Source organism: Sceloporus undulatus, chromosome 5, assembly GCF_019175285.1.
Source record: "Sceloporus undulatus isolate JIND9_A2432 ecotype Alabama chromosome 5, SceUnd_v1.1, whole genome shotgun sequence".
Taxonomy (NCBI): Eukaryota; Metazoa; Chordata; class Lepidosauria; order Squamata; family Phrynosomatidae; genus Sceloporus; species Sceloporus undulatus.
Window position 1 is genome coordinate 84,345,173 of NC_056526.1, and position 11,045 is coordinate 84,356,217.

General features: G+C 36.2%; 1 protein-coding gene across 1 annotated transcript in view; it reads left to right on the plus strand.

The window, feature by feature from the left end:
- The window catches only part of RELN (reelin), a 250,778-nt gene that overhangs the window by 106,259 nt on the left and 133,474 nt on the right, over nucleotides 1-11,045 (plus strand). Inside the window, 1 exon segment of the mRNA XM_042467668.1 lies at nucleotides 8,763-8,914. Within this exon segment, the coding sequence (XP_042323602.1) occupies nucleotides 8,763-8,914 (152 nt within the window).

An 11,045-nucleotide genomic window follows, 5' to 3' on the forward strand; every position in this document is an offset into this window, starting at 1 on the left:
CACTCAGATCAATATCAGTATTCCTCTTAGGTTTTTTAAAGGTTTGGTCTATTAGGAAAATAACAGGAGAACAAATTGCAGCTTTTATACTTGGATTTATTCTAGTACCACAGTTTACCTAGACCTTGAAGCTGTCTAGGCACAATCTTACACCTCTATTAGAATTATATAGCAAAGTGTTAAACTCTCATCTGCTAGCTTGTCTCTTTAACTTTATCTACACACCAGTATTTGGTTGAGTATTAAATAACAAGCTTCATCAAGAAAAGAATATAGAGAAACAGGATGATTTCCCATTGGCAAAGTGGTCAGATAACACTGCATTTGATTACTCTATGTGTTTAATTTATATGCAGAACATATCATACAGAAAGGAGAATTGGTAAGCAGGCATAAAAACTGGGGATAGGAGCATCAACAATTTGAGAAGCACATATGATACCATTTTGCTTGAAGAAAATAGCTAAGACTTGGTACAATTACTGGTGATACTTAAGGGAAAAGTGCAAACGTAAGGTTACATTTGAATATTAAGAGGTCAAAAATAATGACCATAGATTATTTATATAACTATAAAATGAATTAAGACACTGAAATAAAGATTTCCTATTCTTTGGCTCAGTCAATAACCAAAGTGGAGACTGTAGTCAAGAAATCCAAAGAAGGCTAAGACTTGGAAAAGTAGTCATGAATGAACTAGAGAAGAACCTAAAATGTGAAGATATATCAGTAAATCCCAGAGCCAAAACCATCCAGGCCATAGTATTTCCAGTTTCTATGTATGACTGTAAAAGCTGGACAGTGAAGAAAACTAAAGAAAGAAAATTAAGTATACTGGAGAAGAATTTTATGGATTCCATGGACTGCTAAAAAGACAAATGAATGGATTTAGATCAAATCAAGGCTGATGTCTAGAAGATGGCCTAACTAAGATTGTTTGGATATAAAATGAGACCATGTGTCTCATTGGAAAAGACTATAATGCTGAGAAAGTGAAAGGCAATATGAAAAGAGAGCGTCTATACCAGGTGAATTGATTCAATCAAAGAACCCATGGCCCTGACTTTACAAGACCTGAGCAGGACAGTTGATGACTGGGGCTTGTGGAAGTTTCTCATTCATAGGGAGACTGTAGATTGAAGTCAACTGGACAGCAAACACCAATGATGATAACAACAACAAATGTGGTGAAATTGTTCTGTCAGTGGCATGGGGGACCATTTTTACCATAATATTTATTTTTAAGAATCGGGTGGGGGCATGATAGTGGGGACGTTCCCCCAATATTACCTGGGGGGGGGGATTTATAGATCCATTTCTGCTTTAATGGTACCTTGGTTGAATTCCCACCACTGTCCCCAGCTATATTAATGAAGTTGATGATCTGATTGTAGTAAGATTTTGCCATCTATGGTCTTGTGAACCCAACCATTACAGTCTCATTCAGACCTTATCTTGAAAGATCAACACAGTATTTACGTTATCTTCTCACCATAAATACTTTATGGAATTATTCAGGAAGAATCTGGAAGCATACTTAGTGAGAAAACCCATAATGAGGAGAAAGAAAAAAAGTTCATAGGCATTGACTGGCATTAAAGTATGAAAGAAGGACAAGAACCTTGTGAGCTTTGGGAGTTCCTTTTTGATATTCCCAAAGAGTGTCCTAGTCTTGCTGCTTTTAAGAATCCCTTTGTACTTCAAAACTGGGTGCAGACACATCCCTTTAAACATTCTCTTGCTGGTTGCATTGCAGCTTCTCCCAAGGTTTCCAACACATTGATAAGATACAAAGACTTATGCAGGTGCACTTTGTTTTAGTGAAATGGTTAGCAACAACTCATGATTATTTTTTTAAAATGTTAGAAATTGTTTTCTTGATTATAGGAATACACAGAACAAGAAAATTCTTGTTTCCTGTACAGAGAACAGCAGTTTATGGACAGAAAATAATATTTCCACCGTGCAGGGATTTTATTTTCTGTATTGAAATATTGCTTTTTTTTTCTGTGCAAAAACAAACAAACAAACCATGTGTATTTCTTCTACAGAATACGTTCTGAGTTATGAACAGTAATCAAAATAGTAGTTCAACAAAGAGAAACATAGTAAAATTATGCATTCTTGTCTATGAAATGGAATGTATGAATATTTATACCATAGCAGGTGATACATCTCCACGTATCCACTGATTGCAGGTTCAGATTTGCTGGTCATGGAATTTCTTTGAAGAAATGGGGAATGTGCTCCTTCAGATCCCCATACTACAAGTAACCTATTAGAGCTAGATCTGCCACTCTTCCTGGAGTTCTCCTTGTTGAGACCCTCAGATCTTCCATGCAAGGAGACAATGAATTCAGTATCTTCAAGCCTGCCAGCAATGTAGCTAACACATCTGAGACTATTTGGTAGGGAAGAAGAGCACATGGGAGCACTTCACTATCTGATGAATCACGAAGCTTGCACATTAGAACCACTTTCTTCTATTTAAACTCTTGATTTCACATTACTAATTTCTGAACCTGGGCTTTGATCAGAGCTGCAGTCTTGCACTTTCCTTGCTTCATGACTCTAGGTGTCATCTTGGAACAATCAGTTGGACAATTAAGCCTAATTTTTTTAAAAAAGTTATAAATCAATTGATTGCCAGTTTTGCCAATTACGTACTTCCTGATAATTTGACAACATATGTCTGTTTTCTTACTTTATTTAACCAAGAGGAAAAACCTTGAAGAATGTGTAGATTGTTCTGGTGTAACAAATGATTTTTCAGCATTTGGCTGGATTGGCTAGAGCTGATAGGGTTCAACATCAGGAGAGCTGCATATTCTGCATCCCATTCTTCAGTGTGAAGTAATATATCAGAACGTTATAGATCAAATTTATAATGCATTCTTATTAATGTTTACCAAATCTTAGTCTCACTGAGTTCAGTGGGGTTTAGTTCCCCCCCTTTTTTGTTTTTGTTTTTTGTTTTTGATTTTGTTTATTCCCAAGGATTCCATATTGGGAGTAATACACAACAGGGAAAAGCATTAGAGGCAATGCTTTAATTTTTAGAGTAATGGGAAAGTAACAACACTAACTTTTAATGCTAACTTGTGATTTGGAGGGGTCACAAATACAATTTGCTGAATACCTTTTGTGTCTTTTTGGCCAAAATTTTAAAGGAGCTTAGTAACACATTACCAATGACCTTTGGCAAATAAGAAGTAAAATGCATTAGTTCTTCTCTGATAGGATTGCAGCCTTAAATAGCATTACTGATGAGCATTGCTCATGTGTGTACATGATGAAATTTGATGAATCAGTCTTGTAAAACACCAAAAACTATTAGTCTACCTTTGGCCATATTTTTGTGTGTAACCTATTGTAATAAACTTCCAAACTGCTAGAAGTCTAATTTTAAACTCACTGTATTTGTTGCCATTTCATAGTAAGAGTGCTCTATATCTACTATGTACATTGACTATGTCTTGATTTAATTGTAAACTCAAATCAGAGTATTTATTTATTTATTTCATTTGTATGCTGCCTTCCTCTCAGAGTGTGTGCCTTCAAGTCATTTCCAACTTATGGCAACCCTAAGGCAAAAATCCATGGGGTTTTCTTGGCAAGGTTTATTCATAGGAGGTTTGCCATTGCCTTCCCCTGTGGCTGTGACCATGTCACCCACTGGGTTTCATGGAGAAACTGGGAATAGAATCCTGATCTCCAGAGTCATAGCCCAACACTCAAGCCACCGTGCCATGCTGGCTTCTTATAATTATATAAAAATAGCAAGAAATGCTTGAGTTGCAACTATTTAAAAAGCTGGGGCAACTCAGTCCATCACATAATTAATCATTCTTAAATTTTAAAACAAGGAAAGTTACGATCTGCTTGCTAGTATATCTGCTTTAGAACCCAATATAGGACAAAACGTTTGAGAATAAATGAATGCAACATACAGCAGTATAAAAAAAAGCCATGTGATGAGGGTAAGCACTGTGTGCTCAAGCAATTATCCTTGATATGACAACAGAGAAGTTGCAAGTATATGAGAGTATTCCTTCAGTATGTCTGTAAAGAGCTGAATGGTGTGCATTATGCAATCTTTTTTGTCTTAGGCGCCATTTAGGAAACCTCTTATGAACTTTGAAACCTGCCCTACGGCCCCATGTTCTCAAGCTTTTAGATGGAGTGAAGTATGTGAATTTAACTAGTTATTTAAAATTCAGATAAATGCCAGTTCCAATTAACCCCTTTTAAGTGGTTGGATATGACTCTAATATGTAAACCTTTTGTGGCTGCTGTTCCAATTAAACTGCAACCACTTCCACTCATTATTATTAGGTTAAATTGGTTTCCCAGGAGATATCCTAATGAAGTAATAATCCTGATTAAATAGACCCACTGTAGCACCTTCTATACATCTTGTCATTGGAGGAATTCACAATTGCAACCATGTAAGCATTTTCAGTCACACCTTGGGAAACTAGTTAGGACAGTATTCACATTGTACCTTTAAAGCAGCAATCTTCACGAGGAAAATAAATTTTATTAGTAGTATCTGATTAGCCTGTCTCAGAAAGGAATATCTGTAAGTTTCACCTACAGATTAATGTTAACAAATCAAAGGTCTTGGTATTTTCAAAAAGATTCACTCCAAGGAAATGGAAGATGAATAATCAATCTATAGAACAGGTAAAAATGTATACATATTTGGGAGTTCTATTCCATTACAACGGTCTTTGGGTAAAGCAGAGAGAAAAGGTTATACATTCTGGGAAAAGAGAGTTGGCAATGTTGCAATCCTTTTACTATAAGAAGGGAAATCAAGATGTCCTTGCAGCCTTGAAAATCTATAAAACCAAAATTAGACCTCAAATATTATATAGTACATCTGTATGGGTAACAGCTTTCAACAAAGAGGTTGAAAATTTACAATCTCGGTTTTGCAGAAAATTGTTATCTATTCCGCCATGCGTTCATTATTTAACGCTATATGACGAGCTTGGTTTGGTTACACTTGAGACCACTGCCTGGTTGATGGCATATAAATATTGGCTTAAAATTCATTATAGACCAAATAGATCTAGTTTAATTTGGTTTCTCTTATCTGATAATTATTATACTAATTGGTCAAAAGCCTTTGAAGACAATCTAAAATTAAAGGGTTTAAATCTGGACTCTTTACTCCTTTTGACGGAGCACGAGTGCTTCAAGACAATTAAGGATTGTTTTCTGAGTTGGGAACATAAGGAAATTTATTCTACCTCTCCCAGAGTATGCTCCCCTTTTGTATTTGGCATTCCCCCCCTGTTGTGGTGAGATACCAAAATATTTTCAATCGTTGTCCCTTCAGGCTGCGAGGAAAGCCTTCCTTTTTGCAAGGCTGAACATCCATCCGTCATGTGTTACTAAGGGGAGATATATGAAAATTCCATTTGTTAATCGTCTTTGTATATGTGAGGCAGTTCCAGATACCCTCCAACATATTGTTTTTCTTTGCCCATTATATCAAAAACCGAGAAAGAATTTGATAAAGAAACTAATGGAAATGAACTACTGTGTAATGGATATAACTTTAGTGCATTTATTGGAGGATTGCAATGAGCAGATTACACGAGTGATGGCAAATTTTCTAATGGAGGCAACAAAAATCTGGTATAAATTGAACAACTGTAGTCCATAGAATTACATGTTACACGGACGGAATTTTAAAGTATTTATGTTAATGATTTTAGTTTAAAATTTTAACTTGTATGATGTTTTTTTTTTTTTTTTTTTTTATTTGAGATGCCTAATAAAGGTTATGGTATGGTATGGTATGAATATCTGTGTTACATTTAATTACATTTGTAATTAGTTACCTTTAATTTGTAATAATATATATAGTTAGACAAAACTTGTCTAACTATATATTATCTGAACACTAAATATCTTTTAAAATGTCTACCGAAAATGTATGTTTGTATTAATGTTTAGCACTGATCCTACCAGAAGAATACTAATCAAGTTCGTGATGCAAAATGCCACTTTGGTAAAAGTGCCATAACTTCAGTAGATAGATTTTACATATTGGCCATGATTCACCACCTACAAGCATTTGCATGCATGCATTGACTTTTCCTGATAATTCCTTTCTCACTGCAATTCAAAATGTTTTTCTGTCTGAAATGAACCCCAAAACTTTTCCTCCAGCAGCACCAAGATCAAGAGTTTAAAGAGTATTACCACTCTGTTCAGACAGAAAACACTAGTGGGAACACAGCCTCTTGGTGCTGGACAATGATGATTCATGAATTATTCAGTGCATTTTGGAGCTGATGACTCCTTCTTCAGAAACTGAATGCACATGACATTCCAACATCCCTGAGGAACAAAACCTTATACAACAGTCTGAAAAATAGCATCAGAACAAGGTGCCTCAAGGTGCCACCTGAAGCAAGTAGCATCACTCTGCTGTTTGGCAAGGCTGGCCCTCTTATTTGAAGGAATTTGCTCACTTCCTTCAAAATCCTTTTGTTTACAAGCATATGTTGAAGATCTGGGAAAACATTTTTTGAACTATTTTTGGAATTCACATTATGTTAAGAATAAAATTTTTAAAACTGCCTGTTCCAATCAATGTACCACCTAAAACACATCCAGCCGATGTCATTTGAATTTACTTCTAAGCACTGGCAGCCCATAGCCCACACAGTGGTAGGGGACTCATCCTACATGGACACGGTGTGGCACCCTCTTCTCCCAAGACCACACTCTGCTAGTACTCCCAGGTATACCTGGAACTGCAGTAAATGTCTGCTATAACCTATTGTTTATTTTTATTTTTGTCACTGGCAAAGAAAGAAAAGGTTAATCTTGAGCTGTAGTGTGTATTTCTGTAATATTTCAAAGGTCCAGACCACACTGCAGAAATAATCCAGTTTGACACTGCTTTAACTGCCCTGGCTCAATGCTAGGGAATTCTGGGAATTGTAGTTCATTGTGGCACCAAGGCTCTCTGACAGAGAACACTAAATGTCTCACAAAACTACAGTTCCCAGAATTCCTTAGCACTGGCCAAGGGCAGTTAAAGCAGTGTCAAACTGGATTGTTTCTGCAGTGTGTTTTGGACCATAGTCGGTACCATAAAATCCACTCCTACATCTTTTACAGTATTTTAAGTGAATTTGAGGGCTTTTTTTAAAAATGAGATTCTTACTGATTTTTTTAAAAAAATTATATTGAGTTTCCTTCAAAAGGAAATATACTCACAGGAAAAGACATCACATAGTTCACTCTTGGCCACTCTATTATTATCATTGTATATTATAATTACATCATTACTGTAATTATTTACAAGCCGACTGTATATATTCACTATAATTAAATACAATACTGCTATAATATTTGATTTTCAATAATTACTGTACTATAATACTACAATATTTCAGTAATAACTATAATTGTTGTATTTACTACATATTACCCTCAACATCCACCATGCAATCAATCTAAAATGGTTTCATTTATATATAAATTAGCTATAATTGTTCTGTCAAAAATATAAAAATATGCATGCGTGTTCCAAAGCTCTCCCAATGTCATTTATGCTTTTATATTATGTTGTCTAAAGTGCCATCAAAGTGATAATAAAAAGGGTGGGAATATCTTTTCCTGAGTCCTGTGCCTCACCTGCAGTCAACAACATGCTTATTTCTCCCTTCTTCTTGTATTGAAAACATTTTTAAAAGTTTTGAATTGTCTTAGTGAACATACTTGAGTATCTCCACTGTACAGTTTCATACCAATTTCAATGTTTTGGTTTCATCCTAAAGATTCCTGGATTGTATTTTGCGTGCATATATAGAGCGTTCTGCTGGAGAGCTCTAGGTCATTCATCTAAACTATAATTCCCAAGGGGCCTTGAGTCCTTGTTTGTTATAAAATTGACATATTTAATTCTCAGTCTTTCTTTTCACGGCACCTTGATAATCTTCTAAATATGCCATCAAATTCCAAACTTCCTTTGCATACAATCATAGTAATTAAGTAAATACAGTGCAGATAGTCCTTTAATGGCCACAGACTGCTTGATTTACTCCAAGGGCTGTTGCATAGATTCCTTTTTTACCTGTGGATTTCAGATTTATTTGTTTTGTTTATTGAAAACTATTTGACTTCTGTCTCCAGGCCTCAGTAACATAAAACATTAAAAAGGTAAGAAAACAATAGACGAGAGACAGCAGATAATATGAAAACAAATGCCAGAAGGGAGTCAAGTAGAAAAACAAATTATCTTCAGCTTGGAATGGAAGGACATTACGTTCAGAAGCAAATGCTTCTCCTGGGACAAGGCATTACACAAAAAGGGGACTGACTATCCATTCTTACTAACCAAACTTCAGATGGAGGTGGGACAAATACCCGGGCCTTGTCCGAATTAGCTGTATGAAAGAACAGGCTCTGATGATAGATGGCCCTTTAAATTTCCTGGTCCTGTGCTCTTTAATGGTGATGATTATCACTTTGGATTGAGGCCAGGAATGAATAGAAAATCACTGAAGTTGATACAAGAGAATAGTCACAATCTGTAAATGAATGGCTCTGAGTTCTGAACTTGCCAAGGCTTTCAGGAGCTTTTTTTTAGGTGTTTCAGTGTATATCAACAAAATGTTTAAAAAGTGTGCATGTGGAATGTACAGTTGGCATCTGTGGAGTGTACACTCAGTAGAAAATCTAAAATTTCTTTTTCATAATATATGAAATCGCACTGTCTCTTACATCTTTAGGTGGGACATAGCTGGAGCAATCATTGGCCCTGAGTGTGGACCCTTGGAGTCAGGCTCATCTGTTGTGTTTCTCAGAGATGGAGAGAGGAAGCTATGTACTCCATATATGGACACTACAGGTTATGGAAATCTGAGATTTTATTTCAGTATGGGTGAGTATGTGCCAGGAACATGTTTTATGATATGTACAATGGATCATAGAAGGTGAACAAATCTTCTGAAAACAGTGCTATAAGACTGGGTGGGGGGAGGGATCATTTATCGGTTAATATTTATTTCCTGCCCTCTATCTGTGGATCTCAGGGTAGTATAAATTCAGATCAGTTTTAATGGTTAAACAGTCTGAAACAGTAAAATAATGTAGATAGGCTAAATATATTAAACAATCTGCTAAATTAAAATATATATATTTAAGACCATTTAAAATTATGCAAATGGTTACTTTTGTATTAAACCAAATGACTCCAAAATCTTCAGCAAAGGTTCATGTTTTTACTTGGTGTCAGTCAGCATAAGACCCATATCCTTTGACGACTTACATGGCACTGCTAACACAGCTGCAGTCTTCTTTGACAGTATTTTCCTCTTCACACTTGCTCATTATTCCAGATACTATCCATACTTTTGCTGATTGTTCTTCCCGTATCTCAGTACTTTGGGCGCAACTAGAAACTACAATAAACATGTAGCTGTCACTGAAAATAGTAGTCTTTTGCTGAGTTTGCCATACCTGTAATGTGTAGGAAAACTGCTTGGCTCCTATCATCATCTCTCAGAACATTTTCCCACTCACCCCACCTCATGCATTTGCAAACAAAAAGATGTGCACTCTATGGTGACACCTGGATATCAATCAATCTTTATTATGCAGTCACAGATCAGAATAAAAATAGAACTAAACATCCTTTGAAGAAAGCAGCATAACATACAAATTATATTTAAAATGCTTACATTAAAAGCACATATACATTGAAATATCTAAGGCAAATCTAATATAAGACAACGGCACAATATCTTATGTGTGGAAGGTAAATAATACCTAATTTTTAATGCAAAGTTGGAACATAAAACACCAGCAATTATTGAACATAAAAACACCAGCAAGGCAACGTATGTTTGTTGTTGACAAATTGTAGCGTGTCCAGAGGAGGGTGACCAAAATGGTGAAGGGTCTGGAAACCATGCCTTATGAGGAAAGACTTAAGGAGCTGGGTATATTTAGACTGGAGAAGAGATGGTTAAGGGGTGATATGATAGCCCTGTTTAAGTATTTGAAGGGGTGTCACACTGAGGATGGAACACAAAGCAATGGATGCAAGCTACAGGAAAAGAGGTTCCACCTCAACATTAGGAGGAACTTATTGACAGTAAAAGCTGTTTGACAGTGGAACACACATCCCTCAGGGATGTTTTGATTGTGATTTCCTGCATGGCAGGGGGTTGGACTGGATAGCCCTTGTGGTCTCTTCCAACTCTATGATTCTAGATTATATGTTTGTTAACTGCGGTCAATTTGACTTTGATTTATGGTGATCCTATGAATGAGAGATCTCCAAAATCACACTATCAACAGATCTTAGGTCTTGCAGACTGAGGGCTGTGGCTTCCTTTTGATCCAGGGGTTTGGCAGAAGACTGACATTATCAAAAAATATAACATTAAATTTAAGTTAATTGAAGATCCTTTCTCTGTGGATCCACAGGAACTCCTGTGCATTTACAGCTAGAGTTAATGAATTTAAGTGCTGAACAGTTTATCAAAATAAACACAAAGAAAACAGCCTTCAAGACTTCTACAAGAGTTTGGACAAGGAAAGATTTAAAAATCTGTGAGATGGTGCTTTACAGCATATTCAGGAGTACCTACATATGTGAACAAACCTTCTCCATTATGAACTTGAATAAAAACAAGCAACAAGCAACTCGGTCTGATGGATACTTAGAATTTAGTTTTCTGTGGGTTTTCTGGGCAATGTGGTGATATTCTGGAAGAATTTACTCCTGACGTTTCACCTGCATCTGTGGCTGGCATCTTCAGAGGGTGGTGACATGGAAGTGAGTGGGGTATATATACTGTGTGACCCTTGGTGGGGAGGAAGTGATTTATATGTGAATCTGTGTGTTGTTCTGTTGTTGAATGGCGAGGCCTCAGGGTGGGAGGATATGTGGCAGGATATATTTTTTTCTATTTAGTTTGCAAGGAAACATCCTGAACCCAGGTGGTGTTGCTGAGTCTTGATTTTGGTGTTTTTCAGGACTGGTACCTAAACTTTGTTTAATTTCC